The sequence below is a fragment of the Elgaria multicarinata genome, chromosome 5, assembly GCF_023053635.1.
Source record: "Elgaria multicarinata webbii isolate HBS135686 ecotype San Diego chromosome 5, rElgMul1.1.pri, whole genome shotgun sequence".
Lineage (NCBI taxonomy): Eukaryota > Metazoa > Chordata > Lepidosauria > Squamata > Anguidae > Elgaria > Elgaria multicarinata.
The window spans coordinates 1,957,098-1,980,142 of NC_086175.1; the positions used below are offsets into that span (position 1 = coordinate 1,957,098).

Genomic DNA, 23,045 nt, shown 5'->3' on the forward strand with positions numbered 1-23,045 from the left:
ACACTTCATCTTGGTGGTCTTTGTGCTTAATGGGTGATCAGTGCAAGAAACCCAAGGAGGACACCATGGTTCTGTGCGAGGGAGCCTGTCAGGACTGGCACCATCTCTCTTGCCTTGAGATAAATCAAGCTTCTCGTGGTATATTCAAATGTCCAAAGTGTTGTGAGAAATGAATAATCTACACTGTAGGCAAAAATTTATGTTAACAGGTGCTATATGTTAGCATTTACATTTACACACACACACACACACAGAGAGAGAGAGAGAGAGAGAGAGAGAGAGAGAGAGAGAGAGAGAGAGTATATATATATTATGTACATTGTTTTTGTTCTTACTGTTTGTGGTTATTTTTCTTGTATTCATGTTTTCATAAAGAATATGACTAAAGAAGCGTATATGTTAATAAAGCTTCAGAACATCACAGCCAATGACAGTGGGTTATACTGAATCAAACAAATGGTCAACCTAGCTCCCTCTTATTCACATGGGGCTAACCTATTCAAGGCACCTAACATACAATTAAAAATTGTGTGATTGGCTTTTAAAAATAAATTCCATTTTTGGGGAGGGGAGGGGTACCTGTCAAGATTGTGGAATGTGGGCATTAATGCTTTGTCTCCTGGTGTGATAAGGGTGACCAGATGACCCGGAAAACCCGGGAGACCTCTGGAAAAACGGAGATCTCCAGGGCAACCGGGACTGGCACCCAATTTCCTGGGGGAAAGGGCTGAAGGGGAAGGCCTCCATCAGCCCTGGAAGGGGTTGGGGGCCGCGTTTTTGGACTTCCTGGAATGCAGCCTCCAGTACTCCCATGGCAATCCTCAAAAGACCTGGGCTTTTTTGACAGAACATTTATATCCCACCCGCCACCCAGAAACGCATGGTGAACTACAATGGCCTTTCCCAATTTTGTAATAACCCTGTGGGATAAGTTAGGTTGAAAGATGTGAATAGCCACAGGTCATTGTAAGCTTCATGATGGAATGAGACAGCCCAACCCCAACAATGCCATCATAGACAGATATTTTAAGCATACTACCAAACCACATGACAACTATGGGCTTCTGTAGGAAACCATCTTTGCACAACTTCACTCTGGATTCTGAGAAAGTTTATTAAATGTTCCAGTTAGTACAATGAAAGTAGTTTATTTGATTGCATTCACACACATAGAAGTTGCCTTTCGAAGCAATTTCCCGACAATAGATAGTGCCTCATTTTCCTCACCCATAATTTTCTTTGCCAGCTAATTTTGGGAATATGAACTATGGCCCAGAATGGGTAACAGAACCTGACTATCATGGAAATTTCAGAGGTTATTATATCTGTCCCATCTAGTAATGTGCTTCTGGTGAGTTTGGTTGACTTACCTTATTGGGAAGCTGCCGTTACGGCTCGTTTTGGGCAATACAGACTTTTGCCCAGAACGGGTATCTGAACGTGGTTTCGGGGCAACTTTTGGAGCTTTTTACATCTGTCCCACCTAGTAATGCGCATCTGGTGAGTTTGGTTGACTTACCTCATTGAGAAGCTGCCGTTACGGCCCATTTTGCGCAATATGCGTTTTTGCCCGGAACAGGTATCTGAACGTGCTTTCAGGGCAACTTTTGGAGCTTTCTATATTTGTCCCCCCTAGTTATGTGCATCTGGTGAGTTTGGTTGACTTTCCTCATTGGGAAGCTGCTTTTACGGCCCGTTTTGCGCAATACGCGTTTTTGCCCGGAACAGGTATCTGAATGTGCTTTCAGGGCAACTTTTGGAGCTTTCTATATTTGTCCCACCTAGTTATGTGCATCTGGTGAGTTTGGTTCACTTATCTCTTTGGGAAGCTGCCGTTACGGCCGGTTTTGCTCAGTATGCGTTTTTGCCCGGAACGGGTATCTGAACGTGGTTTCGGGGCAACTTTTGGAGCTTTCTATATTTGTCCCCCCTAGTTATGTGCATCTGGTGAGTTTGGTTGACTTACCTCATTGGGAAGCTGCCGTTACGGCCCATTTCGCACAATACGCGTTTTTGCCCGGAACGGGTATCTGAACGTGGTTTTAGGGGCAACTTTTGGAGCTTTCTATATTTGTCCCACCTTGTCATGTGCATCTGGTGAGTTTGGTTGACTTACCTCATTGGGAAGGTGCCGTTATGGCCCATTTTGTGCAATACACGTTTTTGCCCGGAACGGGTATCTGAACGTGGTTTCGGGGCAACTTTTGCAGCTTTCTATATTTGTCCCACCTTGTCATGTGCATCTGGTGAGTTTGGTTCACTTATCGCATTGGGAAGGTGCCGTTACGGCCCATTTTGCACAATACGCGTTTTCCCCCGGAACGGGTATCTGAACGTGGTTTCGGGGCAACTTTTGGAGCTTTCTATATTTGTCCCACCTTGTCATGTGCATCTGGTGAGTTTGGTTCACTTATCGCATTGGGAAGGTGCCGTTATGGCCCATTTTGCGCAATACACGTTTTTGCCCGGAACGGGTATCTGAACGTGGTTTCGGGGCAACTTTTGGAGCTTTCTATATTTGTCCCACCTTGTCATGTGCATCTGGTGAGTTTGGTTCACTTATCGCATTGGGAAGGTGCCGTTACGGCCCATTTTGCACAATACGCGTTTTCCCCCGGAACGGGTATCTGAATGTGGTTTCGGGGCAACTTTTGTGGCCTATTGCATCCCTGCCATTTAGTTATGCATGTCTGGTGAGTTTGGTTGATATCGCTCGTTCCCTAGTGGCCGTTCCGGCCATCCCATTCTGTTCCGGACGTCATTTTGGGAGTTCTGGGGTTAATAGTGATATAATATTGGTATGGTTTTAGTCTTAAAATATTGTTCTCAAGTGTTGCTAACACATGCCACTGTTTTTGGTATGGTTTTTTAATATAATGGGGCTGTTCCGGCCTGTTCCGTTCCGTTCCGGCTTTTACACCGTCCCGTTTTACTCTGTACAGCACCATGTACATTGATGGCGCTATATAAATAAATAAATAAATAATAATAATAATAATATCAAGAATCTCCCACTGCACTCGTCAGTATTGTTTACTTCTTCTCGCCAAGCGTTGTCTCAAGCGATGGTGATTAGAGGAGGATCTATTTTAACTCACATCAGAGCCTCCAACATTCTCCTGTTGTTTTTTTAGTACAAATTAGCATTGCTTACATATTTTTTAATTTGCTTGCAGAAGTTTATAAAGGTTTATTTCAGCACCCCTGGATGGAGCTGTGATTTCAGCCATCCTGGCCACACACCCAAAGTCCCCTACTATATGAGTGTGTTACAAGAAAATATTTTTTTGTTAGGGAACGCCCCTGCTGAACTTGTTTGCTCACTCGGATCGCTGTCCTTCTGGGAGTTCTCTTTCTTGTATACCTTCTGGCACAGGTGGGGCAGCTTGCTCTGCTCAGCTAGGAGTCGGGAAACAGAATGAGACTCCCCGCCCACTCAGCTGCTGAGAGCAATCAGGCCACGCCCCTTCAGGCCCAGCAGCAGCTCTCAGGAGCACATGGCGACTTTGAATAGTCAGTTTCCTGGATTTACTCAAGGCTTCTCTCCCCTTTATGCCGATGTAGGGGGGGAAATGCACCAATAAGCGTGGATGCTAAAAAGAGAGATCAACTCTGGTGCTTGATAAACGTGTTAAAAACTCTTAACACGTTTATCAAGCACCAGAGTTGATCTCTCTTTTTAGCATCCACTCTCTCCCCTTTGCCTTGGTCTCCTCTTCCACTACAACTGCCCTGCCAAACTCGTTTGATCTCCCTGTTCGTTCGTTCGTTCTCTCTGGGAGCTCACTTCCTTACGTACCTTCTAGACCAGCTGGAGCAGTTTCCTCTCGTCTGCCCTGCTCAGCTAGGAGTCACAGAATCACATCAGTTTGTTCTTACCTATTTAAAAGTGGAGCCAGGAAATTGAATAGTCAGACTATCTTTTTAAATGGCAGAGAGATGCTTCTTTGGCTAGAGTGCCGAGTTGGACATATGCTGACTTTTTTACTTTAGGATGTGCTGAACACAGGATTATTAACCTACAGCCAAGAAATTGGGAACCAACTTAGCTGGAATCATCATGAATTGGGAATGTGAAAAACTTGCTTTTTACTTTTTACCATTTAAAGCCATGTAAATTCTCAATTCATTAAATAAAATTCTATTTTACTTTTATTATGTGTTCCTGCATTCATTTTACACTCACTGTCTGACATCTGTTTGGTTGATACTACTGCAAGGTTTCAGCTATTCTCATGTCTGAGTTTTCTTTTAACAGTTTTGGACACCAAAGAATTGTCATTTTTTGGCTCTCTTACAACGGAAGTTTATTTATATACTTTTCTGCAATTGCTGCACTCAAAAGTTGTTTCACAACTGATAAAACAATTGCTCATTATAAAAAGGATGAAGTTCTAAAACAATTTTGATGAACTCAATTCCTAACAATTGCACTAGAACACTACAACAGTAGCATTAAATAAAAGTCACAATTCATTTACCCAACATAGTAAAAGACACCAGAACTCAGCAGCAACAGAAATACAAATAAATTAACATGGTAGTATAATAGATATAATAGGGTGTTAAAATGCGTAGCTAAAAACTCCTGGAGTAATCAGATTTTTAAAAAGAACAGCAGTCAAATATAAAATGCAATATAGTTGTTAAGTGTGTAAGCCAGAGCTAGATGTCAAGACATTCCAGAGCAGTCAGGCACACAAATAATTAGCAGCCAGTCCCTCAAGATTTCATACAAGTACCAATACAAAAAGTGCTAAGTGTAGAGTTATTGGGAAATATTCTCCTTTAAGGACAGAAAAGGGGCCATCTACACTGTCTGGGTGTTTCCAAAACTAACCCAGGCTTGGGTGGGTTCTTACCAACAACCAGTCCTTACACTGTCCCAGATGACACACAGGCTTCCAATTAACCAAAGCGCCCCACTCCTCCTGGGTAGTCCTTCTCCTTTCAGATGCAAATAACACAGCATCCTGCACACAATAGAAGTGGGGCTAGTTGGCACCATCTCTTTCCTTGCTCTCCCAGTGCCTGCGTATGATCTCTACCTCTCACCCCCATCACTCACTGTATCAAAGTTGCTAATTAGCAAAAAGGCAGGAAAGTGAGATGTTCAGTTTCTTCCTCCGTGCTCTTGATGTTCCTGCTGTTTTAGGCTGCTTGGAAAAATATATCCAGCTCTATGGGAAACCAAGTGTTATCCATTTCCAGGGTGAGATTCACCTTATGTCGTATGACCCATTCTCTCTCCATCCCCCCCCCTGCCCCGGTTCTGCTGGAGTTCTTAACATTCCAGTGGACACAAAGCAGGGGGGTGATGTTCATTCTCTTTCCCAGTTCTCTGGATGATCCCACTACATCAGTGATGACTGCAGATATAGGCACCTATCTGGAAACATGGAATTATTATTATTATTATTATTATTTATTTATATAGCACCATCGATGTACATGGTGCTGTACAGATAAGGGCAGGACTTAACCTGCAGCAAGAGTTACATGCAAGTTGTATATTAAGTGTGGTGGCTGTTGCTAAGGTTTGTTCTTAAATGTTAGGGGGTTCCTTCAACCCTAATCTGAATCCATGTTTCCACAACGGCTGGCTCTGGCATCTAAGTCCAGTTCAGCTGTAGAGGCCATGCCAAGATGCCATTTTTATCCCTTGCCAGGCGATAGCAGTTAGGAACTAAGCATACCAAAACAATTAAAAATGTTTAACCATAAATTGAGGCTTTTGTGAACTACCAAAAAGGGAGGGTGCAAGTTGACACACATATCCTTAAAGTGTGATGATCATTTCTCAGAGTTTAAGGTGGCACAATCATTTTCTCATTGCCTGTGGTTTACACATTAATTGCTTGTAGTATTTTATCTTCTCAGCCGTATAAAACATTGTCTGCAAAAAACTAACCTCAGAAAGTTGGGGGGGGGGAATGAGTATGCTCTACCAGACCACTTTCAGCTCCCTAAAATTATCCATATTGCTTGAACCTAGTATTGGAAGAAAAGGGAGGTAGCTACCAAGTATCCATAGGCATTGTTACAATACTGTGTTGAGAAGAGGGGTCTGGTGCTTTCTGACCTTCCTCGGCAATACATGCGGAACCGCCCTTCTTCCCATGCCCATAGTAATGGCTGGCAGAGAGGGGTTAGAAACAATTCGCTGTGCAACATCAGAATCTGGCATTATACAGCACTAGAATCTATTCTACCCCACCCCCCGAAAAGATATACTGACCATCATTTTGCCTTTTCTGGATCAAACAACCTGATCCTGTTCTCTTATATTGTGCTTTAAGATATTTGTAGGTGTGGTGTTTTTTTTTTACAGCCATTCAAAATATCCACCAAAGTGAATTTTGAAAGGGTTACTCTCTAACACCACCACAGTCACCACTATACTAGATGGATAAAACACAGAATAATTTCAGACATTGCTTAGGAACTTAAACATCAATTCTCTCAGCTTTGTGATTGTGTCCAACAAGATGTTTGTGTTATTGTTTAATATTAGTTCTGTAGACAGTACTGTACATTTTTTCACAATTATGTTCAATACACAAAATACTTCTATCTACACAAGGTAGTCAGTTCAGCCTTAAATTCACAAAAACATTGCATTTTCTAAGGACAAATTCTCAATGATTGTTTTACTCACACAGAACGCAAGTCAGCTGCACAAAAATATAATTCAATAATGTATACTGATAAACAGTTAACATACTTCAGTGAGGAGCAGCACCATTTTACATTATATTTAACATTTCTACATAGTTCATTATTATTACTCTTTTCTTTTTAAGAATAGAAAATTAGGATCTCAATGCTGAAAACAAATCAATTCTTCTTGGCTTCAGAATGAAACGCTGTCAGTGTTTGGAATTCCTGCTCTGCCATTCCAATGCTGTGGTGAGGCAAAAGATGAACGCTGCTGACCCAGCTAGATGGTCTCCCGTGCAGCAGTCCACGCAATACAACCATCACTTAAAGAAGTGGAAGCTATAGGAGCCTGTGGGTGGGGCAAATGCCTGAGGGAATAAAGAGCTCTTATGACGAAGAGCTGTACCAGTCTGAATACAGAAGAATGCATGGAGAAATAAACTCCACAGAACCATGGTCAATGTGGGAGGGCGTGAATTTGCACTGTTAACAGAACTCTGGATGAGGGTGAAGAGACAGGCTAGTGTGAATTGAAAGCAATGTGTTTATTTGTATTACAACTCTGTTGAATCATGTGTTGTCACCTTGTTTTGTGTGATCAGAAACCAAACTCGTACAGTGTGACACTTTCCTTGGGCAGAACAATGCTTTGCTTCTGGTGCAACATTGCCAGAGCTTACATAATATTCCTTTACACACTACAAGAATCTTCTTTGTTGAGACCTGCTTTCCCACTCGCTGTATTTTAGCTTAAAATTAGAGCATCTGCAGCCACATGACTAAAAATAAAACATTAAGCTTTATGGACTGAAAAAGGGTCTTCAGACACATACAGATACCCTAATAGAACAATTTAGAAAGGCAAGAAAGCCTTAAATAAAGCTGTAAGGTAACAAACTGAACAGCAATGCTACATTTAATAAAACTTATCTTACAAATGCAAGTAAAAAAATAACATCAGCAACACAATAGTAAAACATATGCAGATTTTAAAACCCATGATAAAAATTAAGTTTAATACTGTACACTAAATTACAGGAAATCATTGCGGCTTGATATTAAAACAAATTGCAATTTAAAATTAGCACTCTGAAATGTATCCCAGTTACTTTTCAAAGCACTGCAAATTAATACCATTAATTTTTGTAACTAAGAGAAGCCCTTTCCTCTCCTCAGTACATGAAGTAGTCATCTACAACAACCCAGGGGGCCTGTCGATGTTTCTAGACTGCTGTCTGTATCGGAAGCCAGCGTTGGATCGGTGGACATTGAAGACATGTCATTGACAGATGAAGATGAAGATGGATGGCGAGAGCCATTGATCATTGCTGCACCTGTGCTATGAGAAACAGAACACCAATTCAGTTACAGAGAGACTTGCCTCCTTCACCGCTTGCAGTTCCTTTCTTACCTCCAGCTAGCCATTAATAACAGTCTGGTTAAGCCTGTTCATATGATGAGTCAGCCACTGTAGTCTATGCACTGGCAACTTCACAACACTTGTGTGGAACTGACCTTTGGAACTGTAGCTAGTACAGAATGCAGCAGCTGGGGTGCTCAGTGGGATCTCCCGTCCTATTCACACTGCATCTGTGTTAAAAGGACTACAATGGCTGCCTATTACCAAGCGATGTTCAAAGTTATGTTGCTGACATAAAGTCCTAAACAACTTTAGTCAGACTAAGCTACCTTTCAGATTGTTTTCTCCTAGCTGATCTGTCAGGCCTTCAGAGAGGCCCTGCTCGTCATTCCACAACAACAGAATGTCCCAACAAAGTATCTCAAAGTCAGGCCCTCTTGGTGGCAGTGTCCAGCCTTGGAACACCCTCCCCCATTGCAGTGTGGAAGGCAGAAAAAGTGGTATGGAGCTTGTAATTAATTGCAATTAATCCTAAGCTGCTCTATCTTACTGTTTTTTGTATTGCTTTCTATTGTTATTGCAATTGTTTTAATGGGGTATTCTAAACGTGATTTTTAATATTTATATATAAAGCATTTAGGGAGCAACCCTATGTCCCCTAGACAACATCTAGGGAACATCAGAGCCAGAAAACTGTTCTCTCTACCCCTCACCCTCGCAGCCGGTGCAGAGAGAACTGCTATGAGCTTGCAAATACGAGCTCACAGAAAAGGTAAAAGTGGGCTTGCTAGTGGGTGTACGGGGGTGGGTGGGTGTCCCAATCCCCTTCCCTCCCCCTCCCCGAAGACAGGCGATGGGCGAAAATGGATCCATGAGTACTCATTAGATCCATGAGTGCCCAAGGCAGATTTGATAGAATTGCATTCTTAAGAGATTTTATCATATTAAGCCGTTTTAAAAGTTTTAATCAATTATATGTATTTTATGGCATTTGTATTTGTGTCGTACTCTGCCTTGATCCTGACGGAGAGGCAGGTAACAAATGAATATAGTAGTAGTAGTAGTAGTATGCAAGTATTATTAATAAATAAATAAATAAATAAATAAATAAATGAGAAGGGCAGCAGGACCATACCACCAGCCCTCCCTCATGCAAGCTCCTCTTACGTCAACTGTCACCAGCAGGGATGTCAGAGCAATCTGTCTAGGGGTGAAGGTCACCAGGTTTTAGGCAGCACAGCTCCCCAGACTTAGGGTTGCTGTGGTGGTGGCAAAGACACTTTGTGTGTGTAAAGCAATGCGTGCAAATTACAACCACAATTTGTGCAATTTACAGTCGCAATTGGCATAAATATAACATGAACTCTTACCATAATTTGCACTAATTACAGCTGCAATTGGGATAATTTGCACAAATGACAAACAAAATTTGGGTAATTTGCACAATCTGCTTTTTATGTCCATAACACAAAAAACTCTGAAAAACTTCGTGGATTTTAGGAACAAACCCCCAGTTCGACTCACAAGTCAAGTTGGAGGTGCCATGGGAGTCTGTCAGGCCCCAAAAGGGCTGGATTTTCCAGGAATAGCTATCTTTAATTCCAGCAAGCTGAGTTGAGGAAGATGAGAGGGAGAGCAATCCTGCTGAAAGGATTGTGTTGGCCATTCCTTTTGCCTTGTCTTTTTAGTTTTTGAGTCTGCAGTCAGGGTTTGTTTAATCAATTAAACAAGACAGTCCTCTTTCCTGTTCCTCAGCCTTTTTGACCGAGCTGCAGCATAAAAATACTTCAAACCAACCAACAAATAAAGATATGAACAAATCATTCCTGTGATTCCCTGTGACTCCTAACAGGGCTCCCATTATAATGGCAATCATATAATCAGCTATACAGCTTGGGTCCAGGTTATCTGAAAGACTGTATTCTCCCTTATGAGCCTGCCTGTGCTTTGAGAACTTCTGGGGAAGCCCTTCTTTCAGTCCCACCATCTTCATCTTGGTGGGAACATGGGAGAGGGCCTTCTCGGTGGCTGATCCAGTGCTTTGGAACTCTCTTCCCGGGGAAGCTAGGGTGGCTCCCTCCTTGATGTGCTTTCAGAGGAAGGCAAAAACTTTTTTGTTCCGGCAGGCCTTTGGCTAAGGTCTTTTAAAATTGTTATGTATTTTAAATGTTTTAACGTTTTAATATTGGAATATATTTTAAACTTTTATATTTTTCTATTCATAGGTTTTAAAATGTATATGTTTAAAATTTTGTAAGGCTGCCTTGAGGCCCAGTATTGGGCAAAAGGCAGGATACAAATAAATAATAATAATAATAATAATAATAATAATAATAATAATAATATACATGAATGAGAGTAGGTAAAAATTAAGTGGCATCACTGCATGTATGAACTTTGTCCAATCTATATCTGTCTGTCATTTTTCATAATTTGCATTCATCAAAGCAACATCACTTTTATTGCAACCAACCTAAAGGTGATGGCTGACCACGTATAACTCCATTCTTGGTTCTCTCCTCCAGATCCATAACTTCCTTATAAATCAATTCTGAAAATCATCAAGTATAGTGTTACCTATACAGTATTTCAAACAAGCTAGAGAAGCAGTCTCAAATGTATAAAGTCACATGTTCTAGAATTCTGTTGATTAAGCATCCAGCTAAGAATGGAACACATTAGACAAGTCAAACAATTAGCATGTTTAAAACCACCACTCTGATACACTTATAAAACTGAGCAACACTGAACAAGCTGAATTTACTCAGGAGGTGTTTGATGGGCTTGTGAACTGCCCAGAGAGCCTTGGCTATTGGGCAGTATAAAGATGTAAATAAACTGCTTTGGGGCAGAGGCCTTTGAAGTTAAGATGCAAAACAGGGCAAAGCTTTCAAAATAATTTTTACTTGAATCTTTCTAATGAGCTCTGCAATATGTGATTAGTAATAAAAATGAGGGTTTTGAGGAAGAGACCTAAGTTTTGGTTCTATACTAAGATGGTTAACTATAATACTTCTAAGCAGGACTGGCTTGGAAGAAGGGAAAAATGCAGCTGACTTTATAAATGGACAGAGCTGGTTCAAGGCCACAGTGTGCTGGCAGACTATGTGAGCGAGACAAATGGAAGAACTGAACATGCTCAGATGCCCATGGAGAGGAGAAAAAGCACTGTTTTGACATCTCCTGCTGGTAAGAGAATGTCTTTGCTCAACACTAGTTGGGCGGGGGAAACCGTAGCCCTGAGCTCAAGTGACAATTGGGAAGAGGTGTTCAGGCAGATATGAACAAATATATCCAAAGATGGCAGTGAGCTCCAGGAGGATGTAAGAGAGACATGATCAAGATAACGTGACTAGGTCTCTGATTAACACTTTTATACAATGCCTAAAATATTCCCAAACTATGTGAGCATAGAATGTCCTGTTATTGGAGTTGATAAATAAGACACCTTGTTTCTTACTCGTGAACAGGTGGTCTAACCACCCAGGGACCGATCCTGATTAGAAGATGGTTGTCTCATCTCACTGGGCCCCCCCACCTTTGACCAGAACAAGTGTATACTTAGGTAGCAAGCTTAGGTAGCAAGGGTTGCAGCACTTTGCTCCTTTGCCTCTGATCTTCTCTGGGCCATCAGATGCACAGATTTGGGTAACTATGGATCTCTTTAGACCCTAAGGACTTTGGAACTTAGAATTATTACAGAAGTTAATAATTAAAATATTATATTAATTAAAATATAATATTTTCTGAGTTTGGGTTATCTCCGGCTTCTCCAGGTACAGCAAGGAAACAACCTTCCTGAAACTCTCGACAGCTGCTGCCAGTCAGTGTTGATAATATTGGGCTAGATGGACGAATTGACTGACTCCTATAAGGCAGCTTCCTATTACAGCTGTGCAAGATTCTGACTTGGAATTCTGAAGCATGGCGGCCATTTCCTGCACTGCTCTAGTGTGAAGAGAGAAAAAGGCCATACAACTCCCAACATGCGTTGAAGCCAACCAGTGGACAGCATTGTCTTTCCCACGGCAATAATGGGCTGAGCCTGTGACTGAAGCGGGGTCACTTGGTGAGTGATGGACTAATTCTTTGCTTTAGAGTGAGTGGTGATGTGGCATTTAGAGAATAGAAAGGAAAAGTTAACTAACCTACACATCGCTCTTAGAATTGAGTCGCACTTAAACACAACCCACTTTATATAAACTGCATCAGAACACAATCCATTTTTCATGGGACGTCATAATTTTATGGAATTCTGACGAAAGGCAGGCATCTAACACCTCCTCCCCTCACTTGCTCTCATTTTCATCAGGGATTCCCCTTTCCGAATCTGAATCCTGCACAGCCCCTACTTCCTATGTTCTACCTATGTTATTCCCATGCCTAGAAGAACTTAGTAATACTTTACTTTAGCTTTTATAATTCAAATAATGTGCAGGAGGAGGTAAAAGGGAGAATTAACAATTATATTTTATTTTAGTTTTTTAGTTTAGCTTTAAACAGGAAGTAGTAAGCAGGAAGAAAGGAAGAAGGAGTTATAACAGCGTCAAAAGTTCAAGCTGTTAACTTGCTAGCTGAATTTGTATCAGTAGTACCAGCTTTGGCAACTGCAATTCTTTTAATCTTCAATTTTTGTTGCTTCTCTTTCCCTGTAATCACAGAGGAAGTTTCTAGTCCTATATACAAAATGCCAAAGGGCTCCTCCAAGCCAGTTATAGTTTTTGCCCTCTGGCGCCATCTAGCGACGTTCCTCGGAACTGCAGCCTTCTAGGGAAGTTCCAGAAAAGTAACTGCCAGGACCTTCAGGCCTAGCAGACGGGCCAAAAACCACTCTCAGTAACTAATTTGTCTCATGAGTGTAAATCTGATAGAAGGCTAACCTCCTCACCAGTTATAATTGGTTCAAATCTTAGGAAAGTGTATACCAAAAACATTGTACTCAAAGAAGTCCTAACAAAATAAATACACCACTCGTATGACGGGCTTTTTCACTAGTACTAATGTTATACAGATTTCCACTGTTACAGGAAATCAAAGCTACTAACCAATGACACCACCCAGAAAGTCCTCCCAGAGGGAGGTTCCACATACGGGGATGTAAGAGTTACACGCACGCACACACACACGAAGAAGAGCTACAAATTAGTACATGGTGTGATGTTTGGGAGGAGTTCCCACGGGCTGAAGACAAAGAAGCATACGTAAGTGATCAAATGGACCAATAAAGTTTAAATACTAACCTCACCAACTTAACCCATAAGCTGCCTTTGCACATGCGTGTTTACTATCTCAATAAATGTTTGACTGCACTAATAAGCACATATCAACATTACTAACCACATGGTAAATCACATGGACCAATGAATGTAAGCTGATGGTGTTGGTAACATAAATGTATAAAAACAACCCCTCCATGTTTGAGGGGTGTGACATTGTTTCTGCGTGAGTGGCAGCGTTCACTCTTAACTGCAGTTCAGTAAAATGAGAGAAACCCAAGAAGCCTCCGTCCTCTTTCTACCAAGAGTATACAAATCTGAACACTATGTTGCACTTGGTCCAAGCATATTTGTGTAACACTAATATAACAATCATGCCACCACTTACTTTTAAATTTGTAATTTTCTAAAATAAATTTACAATAAATTTACAAATTTACTATTTAACCACCTATTTCTTGGCATGCACAGAATGCTTCCCTTTCCTCCCTCCCTCCCTCTTAAGGGTGAAGGCTGCGCGTGTGCTTCCCTCAGTTTCTGATTCCATACTCCATTCACAAGAAATAATGGATCCTTTTTTTTTTTTTACTACCGTGGCTATAAACACAAAAAACTCATTCAATATTCTGTATTAAGTATTCCTGTATTAATTGTCCTGGCTTCCCATAGACAACTCTTCTTCTGTACATGTAAGTCTGCACAAAGTTCTGTGCTCGGCTTCGTCCATTTTCTTCTGCTGCCCCTTATGCCTGGAACGCTCTTCCAGAACATTTGAGAACTACAAGTTCAATCGCAGCTTTTAAAGCTCAGCTAAAAACTTTTCTTTTTCCTAAAGCTTTTAGAACTTGATTTTGTTCTGACTTTTATACTGTTAGTTTTACTCTACCCTGTGCCTGTTTGGTGCATTCTCTTCCCCTCCTTATTGTTTTATTATGATTTTATTAGAATGTAAGCCTAAGCGGCAGGGTCTTGCCATTTATTGTTTTACTCTGTACAGCACCATGTACATTGATGGTGCTATATAAATAATAATAATAATAATAATAATAATAATAATAATAATAATAATAATAATAATAATAATTGGAGGAGAAACTGAGAGAAATTCTTTAGAGAAGAGACTTGACAAACTAATTCAGGAAATTGTTGTAGTTGTCAGATATTTCCAACATGATTTTGGGGGACAAATGCATTTCCCAGTCACATCACACCTCAGCATCTTAAAATAATGACTCCAACACAGCAAAAGCTTTACCAGTAGCTCTGGCTAGGCTCAGATGAAAAACTGAAAATTTTACCTTTCCATTCTTCTATTGTGTGCTCTCTTTCATCTAACTGCTTGTCTGGTATCTTTGGAGGAGGCTGGTAGCAAAATGAAAAAATCAGAACTCAACAGAAGATAGCAGGAATCACTCTAAATATATATTCATACATTCAGTTTGAGAGTAGGCAGGTATTAGCATTCCTGGGCATTAGTAGTGATTACTCAGTTCATTAGTTCTTTTGCTTTAGTCACCACCCTTGAAAATCTTAAGGAATGTTTCACCATCTAGGATGCTTTTTCTATGGAGACTTCTGAGAGGCAACCTTTGCCTCCTGTATCATGGGATGGCTCTTGTGCCAAAAGACAAGGGCCTAACACTGATCAGAAGCTCAGCCGCAAGGCAGTTCAATGGAACTTTTCCATAAGAATGACCATAATGAGACTTGTGTCTGTAACACCACAATCCTATGCATGCTTTCTCAGAAGTAAGACCCACTGAGTTCAATGGGACCTATTCACAAGTAAGAGTGTATAGGATTGCAGTGCAAGTTACTCAACAATGCTTTGTTTTCCAGGAATACAAGTCTAGCATTCCATTTTTAATTTTCTTAGATTTTGTCATGATACCTTTCCCTACCCATTTCCCCCCATGTACTTTGTTCTTTGTAGAAAACAATAAAATTATTGAATTAAAAAAATTGTCATGATATCTCAACAGCTGGTGTCTAAAACTCACTAGAAGGGCAGGTTCCTTACCTGAAAATGTAGTTCTTTGAGTGGGCATCTGTGAACTCAGGTGCAAGGAGGCGGAGCATCCAAGTGAACACAAAGGGAGAGAATGGTCTCAGGATGCCATAGAAGTTTTTATTGTCCAGTCACCAGTATTTACAGCACAAGACAATCTGTTGTAAAAGTCTCGACAGACGTTGTTACGTCACTTTTAAGAAGGCCTTAATAATAAAGGGGCTGATATGGACCAGGCTTTTGATCAAACATTCTGAGACCATCTCCTCCTTTTATGTTCATCCATGAAATGAGCCTGCGCAGGGCAGTCCTTTGGAACCTTCTACAGCTGAATAGAGCTTCAGGTGAGAGCCCCCCACCCCACCCCACCCCACCCCCACTCTCCTTCACACACGGTCTAAGCGTGGATCCTGCTCACTTCCTCATTTCATTTCCCTAATGAGAAAAGGGGTCCAAGATGGGTGGGAGTTTTTTAAAAAGGAAATTTTAAAGGCTCAATTACAAACAATTCCAACAAGGAAAAAAGAGAGAAGACAAAAGAAAAAACCAATGTGGCACAACAAAAAGGTTAGAGATGATCTGAACACAAAAGAGGATACATATAGGAAGTGGAAAGAAGGCCGGGCTACAAAAGAAGAGTACAGACAGGTAGCACAGTAGTGCCGAAATGGCATCAGGAAGGCTAAAGCTGTGAATCAGCTGAGATTAGCGAGGGATGTTAAAGCAATAAAAAGGCTTTCTTCAGATATGTGAATAGTAAAAGACAGAGGAAACAAATAGTGGTTCAATTGCTTAATGAGGATGGCAAATTGATAACAGACGACAAAGAAAAGGCACAAGTGCTCAATTCCTACTTTAGTCTTCTCCCAAAAGCAGGTCTATGCCCCCCCTTCCCCTGGAAAAAGTGAAGCACAAGTTGAGGGGGCAGGACTGCAGTTTGAGATTGATAAACAAATGGTCAAGGAACACCTAATTTCTTTGAGTGAGTTCAAATCTCCAGGGCCCGATGAACTGCATCCTAGAGTAATGAAGGAACTAGCAGAAGAACTCTCAGAACCACTGTCTATTATCTTTGCAAAATCATGGAAGACGGGTGAGATGCCAGACGACTGGAGGAGGGCTAACCTTGTCTCTATCTTCAAAAAGGGCAAAAAGGAGGCACCGGGGAACTACAGACCAGTCAGTCTGACATCCATCCCTGGGAAAATTTTGGAGCAGATTATAAAGAAGTCAACCTGTAAGTGCCTTGAAAACAATGCAGTAATTACTAAAAGCCAACATGGATTTGTCAAGAACAAATCCTGTCAAACTAATCTGATCTCATTTTTTGATCGGGTACTTCCCTTGTGGACTATGGGAATGCTGTGGATGTAATATATCTTGACTTCAGCAAAGCTTCTGACAAAGTGCCCCATGATATTCTGATTAACAAACTAGCTAAAAATGGGCTAGATAGAACAACTATTAGGTGGATTCACAGTTGGCTACAGAATCGGACTCAAAGAGTGCTTATCAATGGTATTATTATTATTATTTATTTATTTATATAGCACCATCAATGTACATGGTGCTGTACAGAGTAAAACAGTAAATAGCAAGACTCTGTCGCATAGGCTTACAATCTAATAAAATCATAGTAAAACGATAAGGAGGGGAAGAGAATGCAAGCAGGCACAGGGTAGGGTAAAACTAACAGTATAAAGTCTGCACAACATCAAGTTGTGGGGAGGTAATGAATGGTCCTGGGCCCAGTGCTCTTCAATGTTTTTATTAATGATTTGGATGAGCAGCTACAGGGAATGCTTATCAAATTTGGAGATGACACAAAATTGGGTGGGATAGCTAATACCCTGGAAGACAGAAACAAACTTCAAAGTGATCTTGATAGGCTGAAGTGCTGGGCTGAAAACAACAGAATGAAATTTAATAGGGATAAATGCCAAGTTCTACACCCAAGAAAAAGAAACCAAATGCACAGTTATAAGATAGGGGATATTTGGCTCAGCCATACTACAAATGAGAAGGATCTTGGAATTGTTGTAGAGCACAAGCTGATTATGAGCCAACAGTGTGATGTGGCTGCAAAAAACGCAAATGCTATCTTGGGCTGCATTAATAGAAGTATGCTTCCAAATTGCACGAGGTATTGGTTCCCCTCTATTCGGCACTGGTTAGGCCTCATTTTGAGTATTGTGTCCAGTTCTGGGCACCACACTTTAAGAAGGACGCAGACAAGCTGGAACGTGTTCAGAGGAGGGCAACCAGGATGATCAGGGGTCTGGAAACAAAGCCAGATGAAAAGAGAGTGAAACAATTGGGCATGTTTAGCCTAGAGAAGAAAAGATTGAGAGGAGACATGATAGCACTCTTCAAATACTTAAAAGGTTGTCACACAGAGGAGGGCCAGGATCTCTTCTCGATCATCCCAGAGTGCAGTAGACGGAACAATGGGCTCAAGTTACAAGAAGCCAGATTCCAGCTGGACATCAGGCAACAATTCCTTTTAGAGCAGGACGACAATAGAACCAGTTACCTAGGGAGGGTGTGGGCTCTCCCACACTAGAGGACTTCAAAAGGCAGCTGGACAACCACCTTTCAAGTATGCTTTAAGGTGGATTCCTGCATTGAGCAGGGGGTTGGACTCGATGGCTTTATAGGCCCCTTCCAATTCTACTATTCTATGATTTTATCTCCCCCTTTTTTAAATTAATGTTATATCTAATGAAAAACACAGATATTCCTGTATATGTAATTTATTTATTTTCTCTTTTCACAATTGTTTTTTTGTTCTATTTTGTTGATATTCACACACAAAAAAAATTATAAGTGGTTAAGGATAGAACTGTTTTACTGGTGTTAGGACAAACACCAATGCCACATGCAGGGCTGGAACGTACGAGAGCAAGGATGGTTGCACCTGGAGCGCTCAATTGGGAGATTGTTGGCAGAGGTTTGGCACTGATGGATCACAAGGCACTATGAAGCAGCCGGTTCTGTACTGCGGAAACTGCAGTCTTTAGGGCCTGCTCCCTCCGGAGGGAACAGAAAGGAGTTTCGTCTGGCCTGTGTTATGAAGGCCTGGCTGTGTGCACAGGAAGCAACCTGACGCCCCTCGCCCAGGCAAAGAAGGCACAGGGAGTGGCTGTCGACTGATGGTATTTTCCCGCCACAGCAGGTACAATTCTTGAAGATGGCCTAGGAGGCCATATGCCCCTGAAGAAGAATAGAAGAGACAAACAGAAGAAAGGTGGACGTCTGATGAAGTTCGAAGACAGAAGAAGAAAAAAATTGCTCAGCAGTCTCTAAAGGGGAGAACTGTAGTTGTAGGCAAAAAAACATGATCAGAGAGAAAGTTCTAAATTTTGCTACCACTACGGCAGATAAAAAAAGAAAAAGAAAAAAGGAACTGAGCAGGATGCAGGAGCCATGCTCAGAGTGTGCAGAGAAGAGGGTGGATGGGGCTCTTGCTCAGCGCTAGGATTATTAGATTGTAAGCCTATGCGGCAGGGTCTTGCTATTTACTGTTTTACTCTGTACAGCACCATGTACATTGATGGTGCTATATAAATAAATAATAATAATAATAATAATAATAATAATAATAATAATAATAATAATAGGAAGTTCTTAAGGGTTGCTCTGCGCAGGACCCATATGTGTGAGTTTACAGATGACCACTCAAAGAACTACAGTTCATACGTGCGAGTCACAGAGACCATGAAGAAGACTAAATGTTTAGCATCAGTGTGCCAGTCTGCTCTATGATGCATATGATACAAGAACTGAAAGCAAGAAATATTCAAGAGCAGAGTGAAAATTGCATTAAAAAGAAGCAATGTTTCTTCAAAACATTTGAAAGCTCAAGCATAAACTTGGAAACTGCACCCTGCAGATATTTTGGGGGTCAATATGGTTTAGCGGTTAGAGTGTTGGACTGGGAAGACCTTGGTCCTAATCCCCACTTGGCTCACTTTGGGCAGTCTTTCTCAATCTAACCTACCTCACGGAGTTCTTGTGAGAATAAATGGAGAGGAGGGATATCATGTACACCACCTCAGCTTCTTCAGAAGAAAAGGAGGGATATAAATATAACAAATAAACAAACAATATTTTGCAAGAGTCAGAAAATGGCAGAGAAAAAACTTGTGCTGAGTCAGATGTCCTCCAGACCATAATGCTACTTTTTTTTTTGCATGGTTACACTCTTTCGTCATCTAATGCTTTTGCAGCCATTTCCCCCCTTTCATTCATTTTCAAGTGGTCTTAGCCATAATAATGGCACAATACTATGCAGCAATCAGATTTAGCTATATGATGACATCACTAAGGACAAAGAAAGGCTAAGGACCTTTCCAAGAATCAAAATGTATGAGCCCTTTTGCAATACCCCCATCACAAAAAGTGAGTCCATTCTGATTGTAGTGAAGCTTTTTGTAATCATCCCTCAGCACCACCACAGCACCACCACCAGCAGCTGTGAGCCACAAGAGCACCCTCACTGGCACAAAATCCACGTATATAACTTACTGCTTCTGCTTCTGAAGGGTCGTACCAGACATTGATGTATGGGTGTTGTAGGGCTTCATCTACTGAGATTCTTTTTGATGCATCGATCACCAGCATTTTGGATAACAAATCTCTTGCCTGACTGGCTGCAACAACAACATTTAATATAGGGTGTAAATTTGGGTAGGAAAGGGAGGAGGAAGCCATAAACAAAATAAAAGGGAACAAACAGTTTATATAGATTTGGGGGTACAGGAAAACCTATTGTTTCTTATTAATTACGGGCGTAATATTAATGTAGACAGCCACTCTTGCCATGGGGTGGGTGTGAGTGGGGTGGGGTGACGACAGCCAGCCTCTGGTGAGATGAGCATAAGACCTTCTCTCAACTCTGGAGATGGGGAAGAATCCCCACCCTCTCCTCAAAGTTGGGAGGAAGTTTGGGATTTGTTTTGGCTCTGTACTTGCCAGATTCAAGTGCAGAGCCAAAACCAGCCTCTGCCTCTCCTCTCAAGATCTGAGCTACCCTCCCTCTTATTCTGAGCTAGAGAGGAGGCAGGGGGCTTATTCTTACATTCCTTGGCAGAATCCACGACCCCAGTCCACAGTTCTAGGCCTGAAACCAGAGTGAGGTGTAGGGAATTGTCCCTGACCTTACACTACATTACAGCTGTGTAGCACAAGGTTAGGGACAAGGCCATGACATTTGGGGGTCACAGTCTTAGTGCCAACTGTATTCTTTTCAGCACCAAATTAAAACGTTCTCGTTTCTCCAGGCATTTCAAAATTGATTTAAGATTGATTTGTTTTCTACTTGGTTTTATGTTTTTATGCATGTAATTTTTATACTTATACTGTTTTCATAATAGAATTGTACACTGTTTTGGGACTGTCTTTAGCAAAGAAGGAATGGTATCGAATTTTTAAAAAATTAATTAATAAATATTAAATAGAAGTGTAAGAGTGTATGTAACTAAAGATGCAGGTTACAAGGAGGATAACAGGGGTTGTTTTTTTTGTCAGCCCAAGAGGATATAAACTGGATCAATAGGGTGAAATTAAAAGAAAAAACACATTATGGCCACAATCTAACATAAACTTAAGCATGCATTAAGCCCATTAAAATAAACGGCCTTCACGAATGCTTAGTCCTGCATTAGATTGTGGCACATCTGTCTAATAAAGAGAAATGGAAAATATCACTGGCTCTCCATGACCATAGATGGGTTTCTTATTTCACCTCTGCAATAATTTCTCACGTTTACAACATGTGAGTTCTAATTTCCAGGGTCTAAGAGTGCTGCAGCTCCCTTTAATTGCTCCAGCTTTGCAGGATCTACTGGGTGCAACGCGGCCAAAAGATGACTGCATCTCAAGGGCCAAAATGATCTTTGGCATTGATGATGGGAACAAGGGGAAATCCAGTCACCAAAGCATAGTAGAAGTCCTAGGCATGATATTTGTGGCAGCGTGATTTTTTTAAATATATATATTTGCAAACACGTTCAAAAGCAGAAAGATGATATTTTGCCCTTGATTACTGAGAGCTCCCCCTTGTTTTCCAGGCACTGAATGATGGTTCGAATATTCTACATCAGTTTAAGGGACGATCTCCCAGGGATGAGAGAGAGGCTTCTTTGGCCACACCCCAGACCAGTCTTCCCCAACAAGTGCCCACCAGATGTATTTGACTACAATTCCCATCATCCCCAATCAACATGGCCATTAGCCATGTTAGCTGGAGATGACAGTTGTAGTCCTGTACATCTAGAGCACATTAGGTTAGGGTAGAATGTGCTAAACCAGCTGTCTGTAGAAAAAGGCTTATATTTGAAACATGAAGATTCCTACAGGTCTCTAGCATTAAGCAACAAGTTGTTAGAGGACATTCATGTGTATTAAAAGGAGAGAACTGAACACAACAATTTCTTGCTGAGAAAAAGAATGCTTCCAAGGAATAAAATTTTACCTGTAGGAGTTCATGCAAATGTTTTGTCTTCCATGTTTCTAAATTTATCAGAGAAAATTCAATGAAATCTTACCCTTCAGTTTGTTATGCTCAGAGTCAACAGGAAAGAGGACATCTGGGAAGAGCTTCTCAAAACTATAGCCAGCATATTTAGGCCTGTTCTCTACATACGTCCTCACTGTTGGTTGCAGCTTTTTCATGAATTCAGGACATGGTGTTCCTAGTTGCTCAATAACTTTATTCCACTGATCAATATCTGAGAACAAGGAGCTAAGAAAAATGGCAGATCTAGTGTTCAGGACAAAGGCTATATTAAAACCACACCAATGAATGGGACAGTTATGGCCAACAATAACTCATTAGAAGAACAATGATGCATAACTGCAGCACCTCATAACTGCTCTCCTCTTTAACTGTATTGCTTTTTAATGGCAGATCATCTGAACTAGGGCTGAGAAGAATCATGTCTGGCACACAGGAGATGTTTAGAGGAATGGCCATGTAAGTATCTCATGCATTTCAAAGCTTTACAGTACTAAAGGCTTGCAATACTGTAAAGAACAGCGGACTAGCCAAATGCATGCATCTACACACTATACCAAGAAAAAGGGAAGATGTATTTGCCAAACAAACCACCCTTATTTATACAAATCTCTATTACGGGGGCGAATATTCCTCCGTAGCCATATGAATGTGAAGGTATTTCTGCTTGCGGCATTACATGGAGACTAGAGGAAGATGGACAAGATAATTTTGATTTGAAGCTAAAGGTCCAGTAGTTATTAGTGGGAAATGAATCCCAAATCAATAGCAGTAATGTGTATTTTCTTCATTGTATCCACACCACATTTAATAGGTACAAACCAAGTAGCTATATGGGGTGTTCTGTTCTTCTCATTCAAAATCTGAAAGATTTTGTACTGCTATATTCTAATTACTTTAGAAATAGGCACTCAAATGCAAGTTTTATTATTTGTTTAATGGGGGTGGGGAAAGAACATTCTTATGTGACAGTTTGTGAAAGACAAATACTAGTTTGCTCTGTGGTGTGGTTTCCATTTTGCCATAAACTCATTTGGAGAAGGACAACTGCAAAATGACACCAAGTATTTATTCTGGCAGTGCTGGATAAAGGACACTGTACTAGTAGGGCCCTTCATCTGTGTAGCAGAGCTCTTTTGATGTTGGTTAAGCGAGAGATGCTAAAAAAATACTTATGCGTAGATGGGGTCTCTGAGATTATTACAACCATGCCTCTAAATGGGGAGATGGGTAAAATTTTCCTTTGGGCTCTGCACTTATCAGACTGACCTGCAAAGTGGAATT

General features: G+C 41.0%; 1 protein-coding gene across 3 annotated transcripts in view; it reads right to left on the reverse strand.

The window, feature by feature from the left end:
- Positions 1-6,489: 6,489 nt before the first annotated feature.
- The window catches only part of MAPK8 (mitogen-activated protein kinase 8), a 54,924-nt gene continuing 38,368 nt past the window's right edge, over positions 6,490-23,045 (reverse strand). For 2 of the 3 annotated variants that reach the window (XM_063125885.1, XM_063125883.1), the window contains exons 8-12: positions 21,793-21,975; positions 19,772-19,896; positions 14,535-14,598; positions 10,494-10,571; positions 6,490-7,994 (exon numbers count right to left, since the gene is read on the reverse strand). In XM_063125885.1, coding sequence (XP_062981955.1) covers positions 7,849-7,994; positions 10,494-10,571; positions 14,535-14,598; positions 19,772-19,896; positions 21,793-21,975 — 596 coding nt within the window. In that variant the 3' untranslated portion in view covers positions 6,490-7,848. Of the gene's footprint in view, positions 8,000-10,493; positions 10,572-14,534; positions 14,599-19,771; positions 19,897-21,792; positions 21,976-23,045 lie in introns of all 3 variants that reach the window. The other variant, XM_063125884.1, reaches the window with a different exon arrangement.